Here is a 24479-nt window from a genome sequence, read left to right on the forward strand (position 1 = left end):
TCAAATCGCCCCTGTCCAAACCTCCAATCCTCAGAGGAAGATCCTGGGCGAATTTGACTGGGGGGCGGGGTGATTGTTCCAGGCTCTCCAGGAAGCTCCCGGCTCCGGGACGGCCGACCGGGCACTGCGGCGTGGCGGCCCAGGTGACGCCGCCGGCGGACGTAGACCCCTGGGGCTCCGGGGAGCTGGCCCGGGGTCCTGGCTCGGCAATGCGGAGTGGGGGCCTGGTCCCGTTAGGGATGTTGGGGGGGCGCGGCGGGTTCAAAAGAATGGGCCGAAAGACGCATGAGGGGGATGGGAGAGGGGAGAAAATGAAGGTTATTAAAAAAAAAAAAAACTCTTGAGTTACAATCAATAAAATTACTCGCTTAATTAGCATGGTCATTCGGTTAAGCAGAATGCAGTAAAAGCTGAACCTCGGAATGGGGGGAGAGGAAAAAAGCTAGCGTCGACCCCAGGCCTTCCCTCAGAGACACCTTTGGGCAGCGGGGGAGGGGAGAGGGTGTGCGTGTGAGTGTGTGTGTGTGTGTGTGTGTGTGCGTGCGTGATGGCTTCGCAGATTTGGGTTTTTATCACCCAGAGGAGCCAGCAGCCTTTCGCCGAGGCGCCCTCGTCGCAGGGATCCGCGAAGGGGAAGCGTCGAGCTGTACGGCCGGGTTCCCTCAGGCTCCTCCGGGCGGAGCGTGGCCGGGACGGTGCGTGTGCGCGCGGGGATCGGGGCGGCCCGGGTGGCCAGCGCGCGCGCGTGCAGCGGGGAGACGCGCGGAGCTCTCCGGACCCGGCCGCCGGGCCTGGCCGCGAGGCTCGGGCCGACGGGGTGGGGGGCGGGCGGGGCGGAGACCCCCGGGCGAGCCGAGCCCCAGAGTCACCAAGTCTCCTCTGCTTGCCTCCGCAGACTATGGACCCGCACGGCGGCCGCCGGCTCGGCACGCGGCCGCCCGCCGAGGAGACCAGTCCGCCGGCGTGCTGACCGGCCCCGCCGCCGCCGCCGCCAGTGACCCCGGACGCCGCCTCCTCCGCGCCTCCCGCGCGCCGTCCGCGCGCCGAGCCGCCCCCGGGCCCCGGCCGCGCTGCTCCCGGGAGGCGGCGGCGGGCCGGGGCCGGGGCCGGGGCCCGGCATGGATGGCCGCGACTTCGCACCGCCGCCGCATCTGCTGTCGGACCGCGGGAGCCTGGGCCACCGCAGCGCCGCCGCTGCCGCGCGCCTCGCCCCGGCCGGGCCCGCTGCGCAGCCCCCGGCGCACTTCCAGCCCGGAAAGTACTTCCCGTCGCCGCTGCCCATGGCTTCGCACACAGGTCAGTGCCGGCCGGGTGGGCGCGGGAGAGGAGGCCCTGCCGCGAGGTGGGCACGGTCGAGGGTCGTACGGGAGCCTGCCCCTCCTCTCCTTGGAGCATTTGCGGAGAAGCCTTCGGTTTCATTTCCCTGCACCGGCACCGGTGGCGGCCCGCGCATCCTATGGGCGCCCCGAGCCGGATCATCGCGGTTTAGAACGGCCTTCCCCAGGGTCCCCCAGTGTCTCGGAGGGGCAGCCTCGGAGCCGGCTAAAAATAAAGCCTTTCCCCTCCTGCCACCCTCCCCCACCCCTTCCTGCAAAAGAACTAAATTCCGCGGAAACCTCATTTCTGCATTCTGCATTCTGCATTCTGCATTCACATCCTTAAAACATTCCGGGGCTGGGACAACGAGGCACATTCTGCGGGAACAAAACGGCCGTTGTGAAGGTGGGGGGGGGGGGTGCCGCGGCCTCTCGGATTAGGGCGGTGTGTGCGCGGGGTGAGCGTTAATAGGGACTGCTGGTGTAAGACGAGCAAATCCTGTTTCTATATAAAGCCTTGAAGTGTCAGGGCGAGAATGGGTTTGCAGGGGATGCATTTGCTTTAACAAGTGCCTCTGGTATCCTGCTAAAGCCGGACAAAGCGTGGCCAGATCGCGGCCCAGCCCCGCGGCCTGCGCCCTGGGGGAGCGCAGCGCCGGCGCCGGCTCGGCTGGGGGCGGCGCGGGGGCCGCCGACGGATTTCGGTGCAGGCGAGTTCGCAGCAAATTTGCTCCAGGAGGAGAGAGCTGGGGCCGCCCTGCACTCGGGTCTTCTCCAGTTCTCTCCCGGAGAGAGCTGTTCCTTGGCAGAGCTGACCCAGGCCTCCAGAGCAGTCCCCGTCCCCGTCTCGGGTGGCTTTGATATTACTGTCGAGCCAGGTCAGAAGAGAAGCAGGGCCGGGCAGAGGGTGGCGAAGGGGCCGCGATCTCGCCTGAGACCCTGGAGGTTACTGGCCAGTGCCGGCTGAGTTTGCAGGAAGCTGGAGGGGCTGCGCGTGTGGGGACCCGCTGGTCACCCTGAAAGGTTGGCTTGCTTTTGTTTACAGTTTGTTCTAAACATCAGAAATGTTGTTTGCCGCTTTTTTTGTTGTTGTTAATTTGGCAGTAACAGTTATTGCTAGCTTGATGAACTGTGAATACTAATAAAATTATATCTGCTTTAATGGGATTACAATTAGTGTGTGGATTAAAACGGATGGCAGAGTCAGGCTAAAAGGGAAAATGTCAGAAGGGAGGGCAGTCAGAAAGAAAAACATAAATTACCTAAAAAGAAAAAAAATACAAGAAATTGCTTGATTACTAATGGGCGTTTAGCATTTACAACGTGAGATACGAAAAGTTCGAGCACGCTGGGAGTAGAGGGGCTGGACTCAGCACTCTCCTGGAATCAGCCCTTCGCCCGCGTTTCCTGTTCCAGTGCGAGCCTTCTGCAAGGCTGCTTTTTTTCTCTTCCTTGCTCTTCCTTCTTCCTCTCCCTTGCTTTTTTCTCTTATAGATTTATAACTCAAAAAAGCAAAAGTACTTGCCTGGGCAATTGGTGATTTTAAATATCTGTCCTTGCTGTTCCTGTGGTTGTCTCTCCTGCCCCTACATTAGAGATGCTGCCCGCCCAGCTCAGCCCACACTGGGGGGTTGAGGTTGGGGGCTTGTGGTGGCAGCAGGGACAGTGCTACAGTTTCCCTAGCCCCTTCTGGCTGCACACACACACACATACACACACACACCCCGCATATGCCATACCCTCTAGCCTGGAGGGTACAGAAACCGGTCCAGAAGGGCCCCCGACACCAAGGCTCTCCCAGTAGTACACAGACAGGCTGGGGCTGTGCCCCCCATGGGGTGGGGCAGGGCCAGACCAGATTCCCCGTCAGTTCAGGTCACTGCTGTCTCTCTCGTCCCCATTCAACAGCCCACGGCCCTCCCCAGGTCCTGGTCAGCCGCCATTTCCCCTTTCTGTTCTTATATCCAGATGCCGGCACCACCGAGTCAGGTGGGAACGTGGTCTGGGTGGCCCAAACCATTGTCTTGTTCATTCCAAGTTTGACCACGTGGTTCTTGGATCGTAGGCCATGGAGGGTTTGGAGAAATTGGATGGGTGCTGGCTTGGTCTGTGTCCTTGACCCAGACCCTACCCACCTCCCCCATATGCAGGGTGCTCTAGGAGGCGCTGGAGGTCCCCAGGGCACCCTGGGGGGGGGGAGCTGGAGGGCCACGTGTCCCCTGCTCCTGGAGGCTGTTTGCACCTCCCGGGGGACCAAAGAGACCTATTGTGCTTGGAGATGTTCAACCCATTTGTGACGGGAAGGCTGGCCTACAGGGCGTCCAGCTAGAAACATCTGCCGCTGAAAGCCTTTTGAAATTGCTGAAAGCCAGTATCTTGTATTGGTTTTAAAATATAGCTACATCAATTTTTTTTAAAAGGAATTATACCCCAGACTACTTTGCTTTGGTCTGTATCTGTATATGATCTAGTTTAAAAAGAAAAAGGTATAATTAAGTTAAAATATTTTTTGCATCTCTTGTATGGATTTCAAAATGGCCAGTTTGGCAGACTTTCTTCCCATTTTCGCGGATGGCCTCAGGTCCACAGGCCACGGCTGCAGCAGCCCATCCCGCCCCTCCCTGCACTGACTACCCTGCTGAAAGGAAAATTGCTCCGAGCTTCTTCCTATTTGTCCGGCTCTAACATGGGAGTAAGATCCAGCCACCGGAGATTGAGTCCCTGGCTTCTGAGGATTGCTCGTCCCTGGCACAGACACACGGCCTGGCCAAGGGTCTCCCTTCCTGCCCTCCGCCAGTGCTGCCCTTCCTCGTCCCCACCCAGTGCTTTCAAAATGTCAGCTTGAGGGACCCCGATGGGATATTGGGCTCCAGGGCTCCTTCCATTGTTTTTCTAAAACTGAAAGTGCCGATAGCTTTACCATCGGGCTGAAGGGTTTTATGGTAAAGTGCTGTTCCAGTAACCTTGTCACCAAAAGGTGTAATTAGAATGTTTGGAATCGTTATTTTTAGTGCAGTGTTAGATTTTGTCTCTAATACAGATGGTCCGGAGGCAAAGCTGTGAAATCTAGGGGAAAAAAAAGGAAAATCAACAACGCACCAACCCAAGATTTTTCATCAGCGCTACTGCCTGGAGCGATTGGGGATCGCGCCTCTCCTCCGAGCGCGTTTAGTAGGAGGCAGCCCGGCCTGGGAGAAGCCCAGTCCCCGCCCCCTCTTCTAGCCGGTCAGCTCCTGCCCTCCATCCTTCTCTGTACGTCCCCCTCAGGGCTGAACCTTCGAGAATCACCGGGTCTCCACCCGAGGAAGGCGGAGGAGCCGATCAAGTCTTGGTTTCAGCAATGTGACAGCGGGTGGGTTCTCCTCTCCGCCCCTTCTCCCGGCTTCTTTGGGGTGTAAATGGCCGGGCCTGGAAGCCAGGTGCCCTGGGCCTGCGGTTGTTGGGAGTAAACAGGACGGCACGTTCCTTCTGGTGGGAGAACCACAAACTTCTCTCCTGCTAACAGTGCTTCTGATTGCCAATCTCAAAAAAAAAAAAAAAAAAGGAAAAGAAAAAGAAAAGAAAAATGCAGAGGAAAAAAAGATAATTTCCGGGTGTAAAAAGACCCCATCAAAGGGTCCCCCTCCCTCCTCATGGGATATTTTTTTGTAAAGGAAAAAAAATACATTTTCGTAAATACCTCATTAACTCAGTGACACGGTGGAGTGTTTCTGCAACAGTTACCAACATTAAGTAGGTGTGAAAAGAGTTACTTTCCGAAGACTCTACCCATCCTGCTCTGTTAAGTGACAGAAGCAGACATCAAAGCCAAGGCTGCCCTGCGGAGCCAGGAATCCAGTGGCCTCGTGGATCGGCCAGGCTGTGGCCGCCTCGCCCACCCCAGTGAAGCCATTTTTGGAATGTGGGTTTTTTCTCAGTGGGGCTTGTACTGCCCCCATGTCTGATTTTTCCTACAAGGATATTCCTATAGGAATATCCAGGTCATGTGAGCACTAAGGCAAATTAGCCAGCGAGGCAGGGAGCAGCCTTGTGCCATCCCTCATCACCCCCAAACACTCCCGTGTATTCTTAGAAATCTCCCTCGTCTGCTGTGAGACTGGGTTCAACAGCCCGCACAGACAGGACAAAACGCACAGGAGGCTGTTAGAATAACATGGAGGGAGCTAAAAATACCCCTCAGAAACACACATAAAAAAGCCAAATCCAACAACAGAACGAGCTAAAAATATTCCAGGCTTTGGCAAAGAGCACAGAGTTAAATAAATTATACAAGAGCCATTCATGGGAGCAAGTTGACTTTCTCTCTTACGGGAACTTGGTTCAAGCTAATAAAAATAATAATTTACTGGCCACTGAGCTTTGCTTGAGTTTAGATTTAATTGGTGGGGCTTCTGGCGTTTGTCACTTCTTGGCGATTAGTGGGCTTGCCCTGGCCTGGGGTAGGGTGGGGATGGGGTGCTGAGTCTGGGTCCCTGGAAGCAGGGCAGTGTCTCCCCACCAACCCGAGGAGCAGGGCCTGGGTGCAAGGGCAGGATGCCCAGGAGGCCAGAGGAGGGAGGCTGCAGGGGAGTGGTCAGGGAAGGCAGAAAAGAGGACAGGCAAGGCGCCGCTATTTTAATTTGATAAATGATCGTATACCTTTAAGAGTGTGTTTTAACAATCAAGATACACTCCAGCAAGTTGATAGGATGTTCGCTGTCAACTTACATATGTCATCAGCGGGGGCTGTGAGCATAAATAATGTGCGAGAGTGTGCGGGATGCGCTACAGCCTCTCCAGGAGCCCGGCAGGTAGCACCCTTGTCTCTCCTGCTGTCTGGGGGCAGCTGCCAGAGGAGGATAGAAGTCGGGGCACTTCAGGCAGGGTTTTTTTCCCTCTGGGGAGTTCCCAGGTCTTCCCACCAAAATAAGAGCTCCAGATGGCTTGCTCAGAGAGACCACTGCGGCTATGATCTGAGGCTGGAATCCAGCGTTGGCTGGTATCTTTTCAGGGAGCAGATGTCTTAAGTTCGGCCATTTCCCAGGAATGTCAAACTTCCACCTTGGGATTACAGTCAGGGTAACCTCCTTCGCTCTGTCCTCTTGCTTGCTCTTGATGAGACGCCCCTGGAAATCCCAGCAGGCCCTCCCAACTCCCAAAGGACTACACTTCCCAGAATGCTCCTGGTCTAGCTCCAGGGTCTGAGCCTGGGACCGGCCCTGAGCTGGGAATTCCCAAGCTCAGATAGAGTTCAGCCAGTGCCACTGGGAATGAGTGCTTTCTGGGCGGAAGGGGGCCTTGGTTGCCACCTCCAGTAACCCCTTGCCCTTCCTCCTGAAAGAGGCCTCTGGGCCCTGCTTGGCTTCCTCCCTACCATAAATATCTGAATATAGGCCCCAAAAGATGGGAGCTGCCCCTCTGCCCCAGGGGCACCCTGTGCAGAGGGCAGCTGCCTTGATTGGCGTGGCCAGAGTCCCAGGGGGATTCCCACCATATGCCCTGATCCCAGCCCATTGCACGTGGCCTTCTCAGAGGGGCCCTGGTCACACTGGCAAAGGGTCAGCTTGGAAGGGACGTGGGGACTCCACCTGGGTGGCATCAGGGCATCTCTGCCTAGAGAGTCCCATGAGAAAACCCTGCACAGACTTTGGGGCAGCGCCCCACTCCCCAGCCTCCCACTGACAGGCGGCAGTAAACCCTATCAATGCCGTATTGACCAGTATCCACCTGGATGACTTCTGATGAACAGAAACCATCCCCCCAGGACGGGGGTGCTGCCCTAGCCCCTCTGGAAGGAAGGCCTAGCCCATCATCACCCATCCAGAGAAAGTTCTCACTCCTGCCGCTCCCGACAGCCTCCTGGAGAGGTGGGCACCCCTTGGGAAAGGCCCTCGTTGGAGGTCTTTGCTGGGACTTGCGCCACAGCTCTCGAGCTGAGGCCGACCTCAGGGCTTTGGGGTGCAGCATGTGCCCTGTCTGTTTGGCAGTAGGTAACTTGCACTGCAGGGCTTCCTCCTGCCTTGCCCGCCAGGGGATGGCTCCCCGGGGTTCCCCAGTCCCCATTAACCTCTGGGACCTCCTTTCTCCCACCAAAGACTCCAGATTAAAAGCAAACAACAAAATTACAACCAGCATGCACTGTCTAGAACATGTCCCCAAAGCCCCGGGCCACGCCAAGGAAGGTTCGGGTTTTGCAGCCCGCACTCCAAGACTGCTGCTCCGTCTCGGCTTTGACGCCCTGCCCGATGACGTTTTTATGGGATAATATACCATTTAGATCATGCAGGCCTATTTGTCAGTGGGCCGCCCCTGTTTGTTGTAATATATAATATTACTGCCTCCTGTGGCCCTGCCAGCAGCTGCCACTGGAGGACGGGGACCGGTCGGTGGGAACTGGGTGTGGGCTTAGAGGAGGTAGGGGGGCGCCGGGTGGGGGTTGCCCCCTCCCCGCTTATGGGATTGGTGTGGGTTTGCAGTAGGCTGCGGGCCTGGCGGAGAGGCATCCAGTGCCCAAGCTGGGAGCCAGCCGGGCTGGCATCTGAGGGCTGCTGCAGCTGTCCAGACGATTAGGTTCCAGATTGGATCAGCCAGGAAGCTTTTTTTTTCTTTCTGACCTAGGGTGGGGGAGGGGGAGGAGGGAATGAACAGGTGGGTTGGGTTCCCTGCCCCCTCTCCCCTCCCCCAGGGCCCCCAACAAAGAGTCCAGTGTTTTTAGATCCAAAGACTTTTGAGGCTGGGGAAGGGGGGGCCCACGGTGTGCCTGGAACCGGAAGGAAAGTTCAAGCAGCCCTGCTTCATCTAAGTATAGGAACTTGGTTTCCTCTAGAAATTACCAGAAATGCAGGGAAGGGGCAGAGGATAGGTGTGCTGCTGAGAGAGGCCTCTGAGCAGTAGGCTGGGGTCCCCAAGGGTGGCCTGGGGTGGTGTCTTCTTGGGGACCCTCGCCAAGTAAGACAGACCCATCAGCCACATTTTAGTGGCGGTTTACTAACTAAACCACGCTCTGCCATCTTCTTGGGAAGAGGCAGTCTTGGCTGGATCCCTTTGCTCCTCCTTCAGGGAAGCCAGAGCCTTTCTTCCCTGGGACTTCCTTCTGAAGGCAACTCTGGGGAGGGCACCATGGCCCCATCATCACAGAGCCAGACCAGGCAGGGCCCCCCACCATCAAGGCAGGCATGCTGGGAGCACAGCTGGATGGGGGTGAAAAGAAGGCAGTTTGGGAACAACCAAGGGGCGGAACCCAGGGTGGGGACGCGGTGGGGGTGTAAGGAAGGGGCTGCGCTCCCAGGCCGCTGTCCACCAGCATCTCACGAGCATCTCACAGCACCCTGTGGCAGGCTCCGTCTCAGCACAGGCATTGCTGCCTGGCTCAGCCCGTGTCCCCTTTGGGGGCAGAGGCACAGACCTACCCTGCAGACCCCAACGTCCCCACAGGCCCTCCAGGGCATTAACTGGCTGAGCTCACATGAGCCCACAGTGAATGGACACACGTCACACCTGCTCACGTGTGCTCACACCCCCAGGCATGTCCTTACACCCACACCTGCTCACACTCATGCAGACACTCGCTCACGGACACTCACAACTGGCCTTCAAGGAGTCACATCCCGGTTGGCCCCTGGGAGAGCCAGCCCGCCCCGCAGTCGGAATGTGCTTTCTGATCTGTCTCCAGTTCCCGCCACCTGCTCCATCCTTCAGCTCCTGGCCACCTGCCGGGGATGGAGCCTGCAGGTCCCCAGTGACCCTCGGTGGCAGACTGAGGGCCTGATGTGCAGAGCTTGGTGCTGGTGAGCTGCCCACCCCCGCTTCAGCCCCCTTCTTCACTGTGTCACTGGCTTCTGCTGAACTGGAGCTGGTCCTTACCCAGCACCCGCCCCAGGCTTCTGCTTCGAATGAAGCTATCCCCACGTCCAATTCCTCCAGGAGGTGCCGGTCAGCTTCCCTGCTCTGCCTCTACCTGCAGGTCAGCCCCAAGCCTGTCTGAGCCTTCAGCCCTGCTTCTCCTTCCCTTGGGGCCTCCCTTACCCAAGCCCCCTACACCGTAGGTCAGCTCCCACCTACCACCCTTGTCATATCACTGTCCCCGAAGGTTCCCAACACTCAGCACATGTGCCAAGCCACCCACAGGCTCTGGCCACCTGTACTCCCCTCTTTGCTGCCCCAGGTACCTCCTCTGCTCCCCTTCCCCTGTCCCTCCTGGAGTCTCCCCACCTGGGCAGCCCCTACAGCCACCAGTGCCCAGGCTCCACCCGCATGGTCCGTGACCTCCGGCCCTGACCGCCCTTGGCAGTCTGTCCCCCCAGGCCTTGCAGCACCCCCGCCCTTCTCCACGCGGGGCCATCTTCCCCGTGGGACCCCAGCGTCCTGAGTCTGGGTGTCTGTGCCCTCCATCCCTTGGTTCCCCCAGAGCTGGGCCTGGCCGTTGCTGGCCTCCCTCCCGTGCAGGATGGCTGGGGCCGAGACGGGGTGTGCGTGCCTGTCCACACTTGGGTAAGGCACACACGTGCCTGTGGACATGAAAAGAGCCCTGTTCGTTTTTTTTCTCCTGCAATTTTGACCCCACACTGGAAAATCGAGACGATAACCCTCTGGGAGAACCTCACGAGGAAGAGAAGGGCAGGAGACACCGGATTCTGAATTGGCCCTGGTCTCTTCACTAAAAACCAAGATGCCCGCCCGACACCCGACCACACATACATGGGGACATTCACGTGGGCAGTATCTCCAGCCTGTGTGGCCACCTCCCAGGGGCCAGGTCAGCATCTCCTTACCTTCCAGAAGCATCTTCTTTCGTCCGCAGAGGCTCCCAGACTGTGTGCACTCCATTTAAAAGAGGTGTCAGAGCTAAAAAGATTGGCAGAGAGGACAATCCCCTCCTTCTTAGTGTCACACCCAGTGACGGGGTGAGGGGGTGGCAGTGAGAGGTCCACTGGGCAGTGCAGCCCAGCGTCATCCTTGTGGCATGCGGGCTGGCCTCTGGGCGCACGTGTGAGGTGGTGCAGTGGAGAGGGGGACCAGTGGAGATAGAACAAGGCTCAGGATGGGACTGTCCCTGCGGAGACACCGCTACCCCCTCCCCCTGCAGTAAGGGAGGGACCTGGTGGTGCAGGAGCTGGGCACCCGGTGGGACCACTTTCTGCCTGTCCCCTGACTGGCCCCTGCAGGTGACTCCCTAACCGTCAACATGTGTGGTGGGGCACCTACGATAGATTGGAGGACAGAAGCCAGCGGCTTCACCTGGGCCTTAGGGCCTGGTGGGCGAGGGGGGACAGACGCTGGGGGAGAGCTGCCCGCTCCCCTCCTCTCCCTTCTGTGGTGGCTGTGTGGGTGGCTGCATAGGCAGGGGCTGGGGGGGGTGGACAACCAACAAAAGGGAAATGAGGGCACAGGAGAGATGAGGGAGCAGGGCTGTGGCCCCTCGCCGTCTGCTCCATCTCCGTCCCGGGCAGTCAGGCATGGCAGCGAGGGGCTGCAGGCACTGGAGCATTGTGTTGCCAGGTGGGGCCCGCTCGCCGCACCACTCTGCTTTCCAGCATTTACACACCAGGAGGCTTCGGAGCCGCTCCTGGTTTGGGCCCCAGTGCCCGGTCTGGGAGGGGTGCGTGGCTGCCCGGGGCTGGTGCCAGTTAGTGGCACACCCCTGCCTGCACATCTCGTGGCGGCTCTTCCCCACAAGCCCTGAGTCTCCAGATCCTGGTCGCTTCTCTCCCCCAGGCAGCGCTCACACGCCTGCACTTTGTACTCAGTGGGGCACGGGCCCTTGATGCCTCTTCCCATCACTCCCTATAGGGTCCTGGCGGCCGGCAGGTGGGGATTCAGGACCCAGTATTGGACATGGACGTGGGGAGGGCAGGACCGGGGCTCCCGCCCGCCTCCTGGCCTCAGCAGCACCGTGCAGAAGGGTGCCAGCAGGTCCCTCTGTGCCTGGCCTGTGTGCACAGCCTTTCTCACCCTACACAAGATGCCGGGGAAGGAGCCGGACCTGTGGCCCCCCAGGACTTGCCTGTTTGCCTGGTGAGGCAGCTGCCCTGTCCAGCTGGCCTCCCACAGGCCTGGCCAGCAGGTCACCTGAGGGCAGTTTGCCTGAAGCCAGTCCCCTTTTTGAGACATTTTGCATCCCTTTGGGTCTCCTAAAAATAAGCTTTCAATTTGTTTTAAATTAATATTAAAATTAAATCTAAATTAAATCGCAATGCATCTTTAGGCAAACTCTTAAAAAGCCCTTAACGAGTGTGAATACAGATAAAATCAAGAAAAGTTGGGAAGGTGCACACGAGCAGCGCCATCTTTCCACCTGTCAAACATCTGCTCCAAGACACAGGCCAGCGAGACGGCCCCAAGCAGCTGCGCAAGGTTGTGGGTCACCAAGAGGTCCGAGGGCCATTGTTGGAAGCCAGGGTGCCCGGGCAGCCCGCGACTTCCTGGGATTCCAGGGTGAGGGTGAGTGACCCTGCACGCTGCAGCCACTCAGTAACTGTTTGTGTAACGAGTGAGCTGGGTTAGAACTCCATTCTCTGGACGGGGCTCAGGGCCCAGTCTGTGGCTTGGGTGACAAGGACGTTTGTGCTGTCCGGTCTGGACAGCACTTTCTTCCGATGTTCCCACGCCAGCTGCCTGCCCTAGTGAGGTCAGCAAGTGCCCCGGGCTTACCTGGGCACTCCTCCTGGACTGCCTGGAGCCAATGGAGGTTCAGGGCAGCCCCACCAGGCCCTGGCTCCCGAGGGCCGCTGGACCAGGTGGCCGGAGGGCATGGTGCATCTTGAGGTCTCTAGACTGTGTGGGGGGCACCCTTTGGAGACCTCATTCCACCCGGGCAGCCCAGCCCAGAGCCCCCTCCCCTGGTCTGGCAGCAGAGCCTTTTCCACACACGACACTTGGTCGGAGCCCAGCATGTGAATCGGGCGAGGGGTCAGTCCTCAAGCTCAGGGCTGAGTCCCCTGCTGCCCCCTGGTCCTGAGGCAGGTGGGGTCCAGGTGGAGGCTCAGCAAGGCCACGTGCTTGCTCTGTGGTCACATCGGGAGCCACCCAGGAGCACAGGCTTCTGGGCTGGAGGTCCAAGGCTGGTTCTCTGCCTGAGCCCCCCGCCCCTGGCATGGGGTGGGGCTGGGGGAGCACAGGGCTGGGTGCCCCAGGCTGTGGGTGAGCTGCACGGGGCAGGGGTCTTCCCTCCGTTGGGAGCTCTTGCTGGGCCGCCCCGAGGCTGGTTCCCCGCTGGCTCCCCTGGGCTGGCTGGCACTCCATCCCCATTTGGGACCCCCAGACCAGTGGGGTGCACTTCACCCCAGAAACAGCTCTCCTTGCCCTGTTCACTTCAAGAGTTCCCAGAAACACCGGAGTTTTACGTCAGAGAATTGAGGTTTTCTCCCTACTTATACTCACCGTCTTTAGAAATTAAAATACTTTTTCTCCGTTCTTCGAAGGAAGTGGGGTGGTTTGTCAAAGCGGCGCTGTTAGAAGAAACTACAAGGATACAGAGCCCTGGGTGCGTCCTGCCCCCACCCCATCTCCCTTCTTATGGGGGTGTAGCGCTGCCCCCAGGAGCACACTGTGGGGGATCCCTGCTCCCCAGCGGGCTGCCCCCCAAATGCTCCTCCCACCAGGAGCCGTGGGCAGCCGCGGTGCCAGGCCTTTCCCTGCTTCTGGTCACAGACATTAGAGTCGGGTTGGGAGGGCAGGTCTGCTGAGAGCCTCAGAAGGCAGGGATGGGGTGCAGAGGGTGGCCTGTCAGAAATTCCAGAATGTGGGCTCCCTGGAAGGCTCTGCCGGGAGAAGCACAGGGTACCCCCCCATCTGCTGGGAATGAACTGGGAGTGTTGGGTGCCCTCTTCCCCTGCCTGCCCACAGCTGAGAAAGAGGCGTGTTCAGGCCAGCTCGAGGTGCTGGGTGCCTGGGTCCAGGGAATGGGATGCAGGAGAGCGGGGTGGGCCCCTCCGACCCTGTCCAGATGGGCTCTCCCTCTGAGGGGACCGGTGGGGCTAGGGCGTGAGTGTGCACCCTGCCGTCTACACTGGACTGCAACCACTAGGGCGTTTGTCTCCCTGCAGCTGGCTTAGTTCAGGATGGTGTGAAGGGAAGCCTTGCCTTGGCTGGAGACGCTCCTCCAGCTGGCGGGGTTTGGAGGGGGTGGCGCCGACCAGCCCTGGTCACCTCCCCGCGCCCCCCCGCCCCCCGCCTGTTTGCTGGCCTTCAGGGGCGTCCTGGAGGGGGAGTGCTGGTCATTCGCCAGGGAGGGTGTGAGAGGGAAGGGAGGCGGAGACCCCAGAAGGTGTGAAGAATAGGAGGGGGTGGGGGGCAGCCCTCTGAGTCACTCTCGGCCAGAGTCCGAGGCGGCCCTGGTGGGGAGTGTTGGCCACCCCGCGCTCCCCGCCTAGCCAAAAGGCTAAATTTACCCTTTTAATAAGAACCAGACTTATATCCGGTTTTCCTTTTCTTTTATTAGTTCTGGGCTGTTGGTGGTTGGGCCCGTCCCCTGTCATCGTTGCCTCTATATTTGTGGGCCTGGTGGCTCAGCAACCACAGAGTTTTCCTATTATGGCCTGTGAGACACAGCCTTTGGGCCAGCCGGGTCTTCTAGAAGGTTCTCCTGGACCAGCAGAGAGGGGCTTCCCCTGTGACGCACTCATGTTTCTGGGCGGGCACCCCTCACCGGGGCTGCCCCTGAGTCCCACGGCCGGGCTGGCGGAGGCTCGCGTTCTGCCCCCACTGCTGCCGCCCCCACGCCCCTCCCCCACCAGCACCCCCTCTCCCACGGCTGCAGCTGTCTCTCTCTGCCTCCAGCCTCCTCCTTCTCTTCTGTCCTTCCTTCCTCCCCGTGCCTGTCTCGGCCTCCTCTTCTTGTCCCCCTGTCTTCTCGGGGCTGTGGATGGCAGCTGGGGTCATTGGGTGGCATCCTCAGGGATTCTGGGACTGTGGCAGCAGGGGGTGGCTTGAAGCAGGGCAGGCTCCGTGTCCGGTGAGACCAAGTGAGTGAGGGGGGTCAGACAGGCCGACATCTGGAGGCCACCGGTTTGTGGCTGGAGGGGACTGCCGCAGATCCCGATAATTTCTGTGTCCTGGAGAGCCTGCCTGGTGAGGCTGGGCCTGCCCGGAGCGGGTCCCAGATCGGAGGGGGCTTCTGAGCTGCTTCTCCACCACAGAGGAATCAGGCTGTCTGTGGGGAGATGGCCCCAGCCACGTGACCTGCCAACTGCCCCCAGAATCCACACAACCGCTGGACCCGCTTTCAGGTCCGGGTGGCTGGGGGCTGAGCAGCTGGGCTGGGGAGGGGGCCGACTCCCAGACAGGAGGGGGTCGGGGGTCTTGGTGCTGCCGCTCGGTACAGGCTTGAGACTAGAGTTCCCCTTCCACCGTGAGTAAGCTGGATGTGCCCCCCAGGGTGGAGAAGGAGGGGGGTGTCCTGTTGTTTCTCGCCTGCCACCACAGGCATCAGGCAGAATTAAAGGCCAGGAGGCTTTTTCAGAGTCTGGGCCAGGAAGGAGACCGGTTTGGTGGCAGTGTGACCCTGGGAAGCAGCATCCCTCAGGGCCGGCCCAACCCGTGTGTGACTCCCTCACACAAGAACAAGTCACCACCTTGCGCACACTTGGAGCCAGGTGTGCACACCCACGTCGAGTGCACCCTCGGAGCCTCTGCCCCAGACCTGCATGCACATCTGTGCCTGTGTGCACGGCCATTGCCCACATGCACACTCAGCCATGCACACACACCCAGACACACCCTGAGTGCCCACACATAGTCCCATCGCTGCCTCTGTGCCCCTGTACACAGACACACACCCAGGCACACACATTATCTCATGCCTGGGCCACTGGTGGGTTCCAGCCCAGCAGGGAGTGTCCCTGGTGGCATCAGGAATTGAGCTTGCAAACTCGTGTACACCTAGAGTGGGTCTGGTGGCTGGTGGTGTGGTGCAGCCTCTGTGGCCCCTGCTGTGGCCACTTCGGGTTTCCTGTGGGGCAGTCCAAAGCGGCCCCTCCCACCAGGGCCTGGTATCCCCATCCCTGTCCCCCTCCCCCCATTCTGCTCCTGGGTGGTCAGACAGATGGACACCCACCTGCCTTCGAGCAGGCTGGACTGAAGCTTCTCCACCCCCGTCCACGCGGACACCCAGGGTGGACATCCTCCCTCCCCTTCCTTCTCCTGGAATGAGAGGAATGTGGGCCGGGTCCACACAGTGGGCTGTTATCCTTCCTGCCTCCTCTTCTCCAGTCCGCTCCCTCTGGAGCCTGGCCCAGCACTGGAGGGGCACTTTGGCCTCCTAGGCAGGCCGCCCCTGGTGTCCTGAGGGAGACCCAGGGATGGCCTCAGGGGAGCTGGGTGTCCCCACGCCCAGGCAGGCTCTGCAGGGGGCTGGAGGCCGTGGGGAGCCTGAGCAGGTGTGAGCAGGAGGGCGGGAGCTGTTTCGGGCGGAGGGTGCAGCCGCCAGACGCAGAGCTGGGGAGCCCGGTGCCAGCAGCCTGTCAGCTGGGCCTCCAGAAGCATCAGGAGAGCCTGGGAAGGGGCTTGCTTCTCCGCAGCGGCCGCCAGCCGTCGCAACGAGGCCCTTTTTGTTTTTTACAACCCGTTTCACCGTTTCCAGAAAAGGTAGCTCACTTAAGTCAAAACAAATGCTCGTTCTGCTGTAGCTCTGCGCTCCCGCTCGCTCTCCCCAGCTCTCCGAGGCCCTTCTCTGTCCCTCTGTCAGCCTGGCATGAAGGTGGAGGCTGGAGGGAGAGGGGGTGAGCAGGCGCGGTGCGCACCTGGCTGTCCAGGGCTCCGGACCTGGCCTCTGGTGTGCCAGCCCCTCGCGCTCTGGGGCTTTGCTGCCGGTCAGCCCCTCCCTGGACTGGAGGCTCCCCGGGGTAGCACGTGGGCTCCAGGAATGCCCTCAGCACCCCTCGGGCCCGCCCAGCATCTGTTGACTGTCTCGGCTGCAGCAGGTGGGCCTGGCACAGGTTGACAGAGGAAGGCCCCTCCCCTGGTTTTGCCTGGGCATGTGCGGTCACCTCTACCACGGCCAGCACATAGAGGCCCTGTGAGCAAAGGCTGGGCTTAGTGGTCAGGGCATTCCCGCCCAGCTCCGTCCAGCTGGGGCAGCTGGGAGGGAAGTAGCCACACAGCCAGGGTCCAGGTACGGCCTGTCTCCCGGTCCAGGTTGTCTGGGCCTTGGAGCGTGGGAAAGGTTGGGCCTCTGGGGGTGGGGCCTGGCCTGAGGAACTGGGCCATGGCAGTGGGTGGGGGGTGTCGACCAGCCCTCCTGGGCATTCTGGCTTCCGGAGTGGTTTTCTCAGCCAGCCCGGCACCCGGGCCAGGCCTCCATGGTGTCCTAGGCAGAGCTGAGGCAGCGCTGGAGTTGGGGCTGGAGCCCTGTGTCTGGGGCCGCAAACCCTGGATTCGGCCAGCCGGGCAGTGGGGATGGCCAGCTGGGGGCTGGTGCGTAGTACAGAACGGCCTGCCTCACACAGCCTGACACCTCACACCGCATTCGGGTCCCTGTCCCAAGACGATGCTAACCTTGGCCAGATCGCTGTGATGAGAGCCTGCAGAGGATGCAGGGCACTGACCACCGTGACCATGCTCACTGGAGGGGCCAGGGCAGCCTTGGAGTGGACAAGCCTCATCCAAACCCCAGCCCGTGCACTTGGGGCCGTGGGGCCAGCACTGATGATGCCCATTCCTTTGTCAGCCCCGTGGTGGGACCGCCACCTGGGATTGCGAAGACCTGAATTGATACAAGGTTCATAAAGCCCTTGCCGAGAGAAGGGCTAGTGCAGATGGTGCCAGGCTCGGAGCTCCCAGCCCGGGGGCTCTGAGCTGAAAGCCCCTTTGGCCCTCCCTGCTGCTTGGGGCTCCCACTGTCCCCTCCCAGGTTGCTAACCACAGCACTCCGTGGGCAAGGACCTTGCCAAGAGGAAAGAAGCCTCCAGCCCAGTTCCCAGCCAGACTTGGCCGTGCAGCTCCAGCCCTGGCCAGGGCCCAGGCCGCCTCTGCTCAGGCTCTGTCTGGGCCTGGCTACTGGTCGGCGGGCGGGGGCTGGGGAGGTGGCAGCCAGGTCTGCCCACGCCTCTGCTGGCTGGGCACGGTGCCATGGCCAAACTCCTTGGAGGTGGAAGTGACACAGGAGCCCGCACGCTCTGTCTGAGGGTCAGGGGCCAGCTGGGGGGGATGGGGGGACTCTGGGTACCAGCAGTCCCCTCCCCCACACCCACCATGGCAGTGCCCGCCCAGCAAAGCCTGTAGGACTTTGTCTGCTTCCAAACTTCTAGCCCAGGATGGCGGGGGAGAAACGGACCCCTTCCGAGCAAGGCTCATGGAGCCCCATCGTGCGGGCCCAGGCTGGGGGCCCCATCAGGGAGCTGTCTTTGCACCTGCCCAGCGTGCATCCCCCAGGGCTGGCCTGCTGGTCAGAGAGTATGAGAGCCCTTGGCAGGACCTGCTGCCATGGGCTGGGGTTTTCAGAGGAGAGGCCACCTGGGTACCTGCACAGGTCTCCCACCAGGGCGAGTGGGTGAGTGCCCAGAAGGTGGTCCCTGGGACACGTGTGTGGCTCTGCCCCAGGGCAGTGGGGTCTCCCGTGACCTCTGTTTCCTTCCTTGCTGTGTCTATCACTGGAACGTCTTACAGTGAAGATATAAAGACATAATATTCATGTGACAAGCCTCTTCCGTTTTCAACATGAAAGGAAAAAGGAAGGAAAAGACACCCCAGATAAATGGCCCAGACTGAGGCAGGACACAGGGGGCTGCAAGCTGCCCACGAGGCTGGGAGAGGTGGAGCGGCAGGGGCAGCCCAGAAGGCTCGGAGCAAAGGGGGGCCCTGGAGAGCCCAGAACCGAGGCCAGAGTGCAGGGCTGGAGCGCTGTCCCATTTGCTCACTTACCACACTCTGGGACAGAGATTCCTTCATTATGGACTCAGGAAGGGCCCCAAGAGGGTGCCCCAAGTTGGGAGACTGGCTGGCATGGGGCAAGGTAGGCACACAGCAGGAAACTCTGCCTGTTACTGGTTTGTCCCCTGCCCCGTGGAGCCGGGACTGGGGCCGGCTGAGCTGCAGCACCCCCCACAAATCTCCCATGCAGTGGGACCCCCTTCTGGGATGGTGTCAAAACAGGCACCCTTGAGAGTCCCCACCCAGGGCCAGGATCGGTCTCCCGGGGGAGGAGGGCATGAAGTCCCATGCCTCCCCCACCCCCACCCCAATTCCAGCTTAGGGGACCAGTCAGGTCAGACACCCCTCTGGGCCTCAGGCCTGCTTCCTACCTGCCCCTGCCCCAGGTGGGTGGTCCTTGGGGGTGTGGGTGGTGGGTCTGCAGAGGTGGCCTGCTGCCCGTGCAGGGCCCCCAGGTGTGGGAGACCCTGTGAGGGGGCCGCCTCTGAGCCTCGGTTTTCCTGGATCCTCAAACCGGAAGGGCCCTATGGGACGCCAGGCCGCTTCTTCCACCCAGCCTGGGGCCTGCCCACTGCCCCCACCCACCGTGGTGTGGGAGAACTCAAGGTTCTCAGGCCAAGCTCCTGGAGAAATCCTTTATCCAGACCGACTCCTGGACTCAGTTGCTTCCCACTGTCCCCGGGAAGGGCAGGGCGGAGGGACTTCCCTGGGAGGGTGCGGGGGTGGGAAGGCCTGGGGGACATGGGGTGGGCCCGGGCGAGGCAGGAAGAGGCCTCAGTCATCCCACAGGCATGGCCCTCCGCCTCCAGGATCCCTGGAGCACAGCAGGGGCCGCCCTCCATCTCCTGCAGGCTCTACCCGCCAGCCTGGGAGTCCAGCACTTCCCTTCCCAGCCCAGAGTCCCCTTCCCTGGCTGGACATGCCTGTGGTCTGGCTGGGGCCCATGGAAGTCCCAGCCTTGCGGTCTGGGAAGTCCCTGGCTCCCGGGCACCTTCGCCCCCTGCCCCTGGGTCCTCGCACGGTCTCCCTTTGGCCTGATACCCACCACAGAGGTCAGTTCACACCTTGGTGCCCGGCAGTTCTCACAGACTCTTCCTCTGAGGCCCGTGGCCAGGAGAGGCCTCTCTCGTCCACATGTCCCATTCCCGCACGGGAGTGGAGGGAAGGGGAGGGGAGCTGCCAGGGTCCCGGCGGGGCAGCCCCTCCCTCTCCCCCGCTTCAGGGCCGTGCTGCCTCTCTGCTGAGTCACCCGGTGTCTGGGAAGCTCCCAGGGCCAAGCCAGGCTGGGTGAGGCATCACAAATTCACAAATTCCCCCTGCCTCCCGGGCAGGGAAACAGCTGCCCTGACTCACCTTGGGCCGGGCCTGCAGCCTTCTGGGGCCCCCAAAACCCTTGCAAACCCCGCCAGGCCCCTACACTCAGCCTAATGGGATGGTGGGCCCCCAGGTTCCAGTTCCCTGTCCCCTGGGATGGTCCCAAGCTAGGCTCTCTGCCCATGGAGTAGAGGAGACAAGGTGCCGGGGGCCCTGCTGGGGTGGGGGCTGAGCAGTGCAGCCCAGACCACCCACCAGGCACCGGGTGCTGCTCTGCGCGGAGTACTCTGTGTACATCCTTCCTATGCGATCCACTGGTCGCCACGGTAACCTGAGGAGGCTTGATCATCCTGGCCTTGGCCACTGGGCTTGGGCAGATAGGGTATACAGTGTCGGAGGGTGCAGGTGGGCAGGCTACGGAGGCTGGCTGCCAGGGGAAACTCCAGGAGTGTCCTGGACCATAAGTGACTGCCTGCATCCCGCTGCCGCCGGTCAGGGCCTGACCCTGAGAAACCCTGGGGGCGTTAAAGCAGATGCTGACACCTCCATCCTCGGGCTCCTCTTGCATGTCTCTCTTCCTCTGTCTTGGCTCCTTTTCTTGGTCACCTGGGAGAGGGCACCCCAGTCTGATGAGGTGGTTAACTGGACCTGGGGAGAAGGTTGAAGATGCTGCCTGGGGGAAAGGCCGGCCCTCCCAGTGCCACCCAGGGGGTGGGCAGAGACTGCCGTGCACCTGCTGCTCCTGGACCTATCCAGGAGATATCTACTCTAGCAGGTCTGCCGGCAGCTAAGAGGCCTTGGCCTGCGAGAGTCAGAGTCAGAGCCTCCGAGTCGAAGGCCCGCCCACAGGGCCACCTGTTTCCTGGGGCCCACAGTACGTGGCACCTGGCTGATGGGGGTGGGGGTGAAGGTGGGTCATTCGGCAAAAGTGCCATTCTTGGGGGTTTTGCAGTAACGAGAGGGTGTCAGGGCCTCAGGGGCCTGAGCGGGCAGCTTCTCCCACCTTGGCTTCTTGGCTGTTTGAAGACAGAAGCCCAGGGAGCTTGGGACCTGATAGTCAGCCCTGGAGAAGGGCTCCTTAGCGCTGTCCCTGCCCAGACTCACTCTTGCCCCCTGTGTCCACAGCCAGCAGCCGCCTGATGGGGAACTCTCCGGCCTCCTCTTTCATGGGCAGTTTCCTCACCAGCAGTCTGGGCTCAGCGGCCTCCGCGCATCCCAGTGGCCCCAACCCCTCCCCCTCGGATCAGGCCTACCGTGGCTCCCACCCCACCACCTCCCAGATCTGGTTCTCCCACTCCCACGAAGGTAAGTCGGGGCCGGGGCTCCCAGCCGCACCGCGCGGCTGGAGCCACTGACTGTGGTGCCCAGGGCCAGTGGTGAGGCAAAGGGCTCCCCCGCTGTGGCTGGCAAGAGCCAGCTGGCAGACCATGCCAAGCACTCTGGCGAGGGGCTGCCTCCCTGTTGAGGAAGCCCCCACGGGGGAGGTGGTAATTGGTTGGAAACAGGGGGCCAGTCTCGCCAGTCAGTGATCCTGGCCAGATGTGCACCAGAGATGGTCAGAGAGGGAAGAAGGGGGTGGGGCCAGGAAGGCTCTGGGGAGCCGAGGAAATGTGGAACACAGCTGGGCTGGCCGGGCAGGGCTGCGCCCACCTCCTAGACTCGGGGAGGCATGGGCTCCAGATGTGTCAGCTGGGAGGGAGGGGTGGGGAGGAGAGAGCTGTCAGCAGACTCCGGCTGCCACCCTGGGGGCCTGGCCGAGAACAGAGCCCCTCCCGGCCCCTTCCTCCCCCTCGCTTGCAGCCTCACACACACAGTAGGTGCCTCATGTGTCTCAGGCCTCGTAGCTGGAGAAGGGCCCCTGCAGACCCTTCTAGGACCCTGGGGCTCCCCTTGGCTTGCCCACGGAGGGACAGAGCTCCGCACCGCCCAGCTCCCCACTGTCCGCTCAGCCCCTGGGCACTGTGACGTGGGCAGAGGCCCTGGGCCCCAGTGTCCCCCACCCGAGCTTCCTGGTATTGGCTTGGCCACCACAGCGTGGGAAGGGTTAAACCCGACAGCGGCTGGCACACGGAGAGGTAATTGCAGTTGGCAGCGGGCACAGAGGGCTCTCCGCTCCTGGCACCGGCACCGCCGTAACTCAATGACTGCTGAGCAGCGGGCGTTGTGTTTGCAGAGCACGTGGACCCACACACCGCGCCCGCTGCCACCCGCGTTCCAGGCGGGGAGATTAGCGCCCAGTGCTGCTGGAGAGCGAGAGAAACTTCTCTTTGTGCAACAAGAAAGGGGCTGTTTTCCAAACAGGACAGGTGACGAGTGAGGGACAGTTGTTAAAATAATCTGGGCTTTAAGCGCCGTGTGGAGCGCACATGTTGGGCAGGCGATAAGGAGCAGTTCTCCTCCCCGGTGGAGGGGAGGCCGGGCTGGCCCTGAGGACCCAGGTGGGCAGAGCAGGCTCCCTGGCCGAGACACCTCTGCTGCCTGCTTCCCACCCCTGCCTCTTAGCAGCCTCCCCGGGGGAGACCTGGTGCAACAGTGCCAGGCCCTGGTTCGGGGCTTCCTGGGCCGGCCATGGGTGGACCCCACAGGCTCGTGGCACCCCTCGCTCCCCTGCTCTTTCCAGCCCTTCCGCCTTCTGTGGCTGTCAGGCACACTCCTGGCCCTGGTGGGAGCATCTGGCTCCCAGGACGTCTGTGGGAGGGAGGAGAGGGCCGATTGCTGTGGCGAGGGCAGGGGATACCCACAGCAGCCATGTGGGACCACCTCGACCGAACTAACGGCCGCTGCCCTGCCCTGGCCCAGCCACAGGTGTGTGGGCACAGCCAGGCTGGCTGCAACGGTGGCCCCGGTCAGGGTCAGGATGGCAGAGCTCTGCGTCAGGAGACATATATCCCCCGCCGCTCCGGCCCACCCTTGGGGACCTTGCCGGCAAGGAGGGCAGTTTGTGGGCAGTGCCACCTGCCCTGGGGCCCGGGGAGAAGGTGCCCCTGTCTTGCCCCTCTGGGGACTGCTGGGGAGAGGCGGGTGGGAGGCAGCCTGCAGATAGCACCCTCAACGGCCTCCAGACACTCACTTCCCCCGGCCAACGGCTGCCTTGGCGGAGCTGCTTGTGGGACACCCCGCCGCCCACAGCCACAGCCTCAGAGCCACCTGGCAGTGACAGTTGTCACCACCCAGTGGGATGGGACCAGCGTGGGGGTAGCACCCTGGCTGTGCCGGTCCCCTACCCACCCTGCCCATCCTGCACGTTGGGGAGGCAGCTACTTCGAGGCAAGGGCAGTTTGAGCAGCCCTGAAACAGCCCCGGGTCCTCCTCAGGCTGGACGTGCCCATGGTCTCACGGGGGAGGGCACGCGTGTGGGGCACTGGGCTCAGTGGGCAAACACTGGTGGATGCAGGACAAGGGGAAGCAGATGGGGCCTCCGAGCCTCCCACCTCAACACAGCCTCTGGAACACGGGGTGGGTGGGGAGCAGGGCCCATCCGGGGCTAAAGATGAGTGTGGGAGAGCAGCAGCCCCTGGGGAGAGCACCCCAACCTGCCGGGTCCCACCTGAGGTAGCTAGTGCATCTGTCCTGGGGACCACACCACCTCCCAGGCCTGTGCCTCGGTCTCCCCCTCACACTCCCCCCTTCTCTGCCTCCGGGTAGGCTGCCCAGCCTGGGATCCCCTTCCTACGGGGTTCCCCTGCCCTCCGCCCTCTGCAGCCTCGCTCCGACAGGCCACGTGGTGTGGCTGCCTCGCTGTGAGCTCCCGGCGTAGAGGCCGGCGGGCGGGCGGGCGGGCGGGCGGGGCCGAGTGGCAGTGCTTGCTGGCGGGCTGCCCTGGCAGCTTGCCGGGCTGCTAGTTTGACTGGGTGCCAGCTGGCTCCCTGCGTGCCGGGGCCTGTTTCTCTGCCGTGTGTGTTCAGGGGAAAGGGGGGAGAGGTGGGCGGGGGGCACGCGACATGGCTGGAGAGCGGGGGCCGGCAGGCACGGTGGGCTGCCTGGGCGGGCTGCTCAGAGGTCTGACCTCACCCTCATCCTTTCACCACCCCAGGATGGGTGGGAAGACAGGTGCCTGGCAAAGCCTGCTTGCCGCCCCCTCCCCAGCCTGGGGCTGGTCAGGGCTAGGCCCTTGAAGGGGTTCTTAGCTTAAGGGCAAGGAGGCCAGGATGGGCTCGGGGATTGTCAGCGTGGGCCAGGAGGGGTATGGGCCCAGGCGCCTTTCCACTCCAGGCAGGGCCCCCCAGCTCTCCGTGGGTGGACCCAGTCCACCATCTGTGGGACAACTGCTAGAGCAGGGGCCAGAGCTTCCTGGTTCCCTGGTGGAGCAGCTGGGGTGCAGGAGAAGCACCCCGGAGCTGGAGGAGCCGCCCAGGAACATCTGGCCTGGGGCAGAGCTCGTCTGTGCAGCCCTCGGGCCTCCTGGCCCCCCAGGTTCACCCAAGTGAGGGGTCCTGCCAGAGACTAGACTTTCCCTTCTGGGGCCTGGGGTGGGGTGGGCGGCGGAACTGGCCCAAGGCAGGGGTGAACCAGTGTCCAGCCAGCCTGTCCTGGGTGGGTCCTAGCGGGGGTGGGGTGCAGCACAGCTGGTCCTATTGTCAGCAAGCCTGGCCCCCTCCCTCCCTACCCCACCCCCGGCGGCCTGGTGGGACCACCCACAGGGCCATGAAAGGGGATTCTGTTCCTGGGGGTTCAGCTGGGGAGGGATGGGGGCCGGAGCTGCTGTGCTCCCACAGCCTGGGCTACTTATGGTCTCTTGTGCCACCTGGAGGGGGAGCCTCGAGAGGCAGCAGGCACATGTGCCAGCGCTGGCCGTTAGCCTGCCTGACCTCTTTGTCAGAGCCGCACCCACCCCGGCAGCCACTTCTCCATCCAAGGCTGGGCTGACCTCCCGTGGGGGCAGGGGCTGCACCAAAGGGCCACTGGGCACCCCCTGCCGTTCCCGGCGCCCCAGCTTCCCTGAGCCCTGTCAGCTGTCCCTCTGTCCCCCTCTGTCCCCTCTGAGGCTTCAGGGCTCACCAGGGC

General features: G+C 61.8%; 1 protein-coding gene across 1 annotated transcript in view; it reads left to right on the forward strand.

Annotated features, from left to right (window-relative positions):
- BAHCC1 (BAH domain and coiled-coil containing 1) overlaps nt 1-24479 on the forward strand; it is a 58559-nt gene that overhangs the window by 3058 nt on the left and 31022 nt on the right. The window contains exons 2-3 of the mRNA XM_059996345.2: nt 896-1296; nt 20601-20780. Of these exons, the coding sequence (XP_059852328.1) occupies nt 1119-1296; nt 20601-20780 (358 nt within the window). The 5' untranslated portion in view covers nt 896-1118. The remainder of the gene's footprint in view (nt 1-895; nt 1297-20600; nt 20781-24479) is intronic.

The sequence above is a fragment of the Delphinus delphis genome, chromosome 19, assembly GCF_949987515.2.
Source record: "Delphinus delphis chromosome 19, mDelDel1.2, whole genome shotgun sequence".
In the NCBI taxonomy this organism is placed as follows: domain Eukaryota; kingdom Metazoa; phylum Chordata; class Mammalia; order Artiodactyla; family Delphinidae; genus Delphinus; species Delphinus delphis.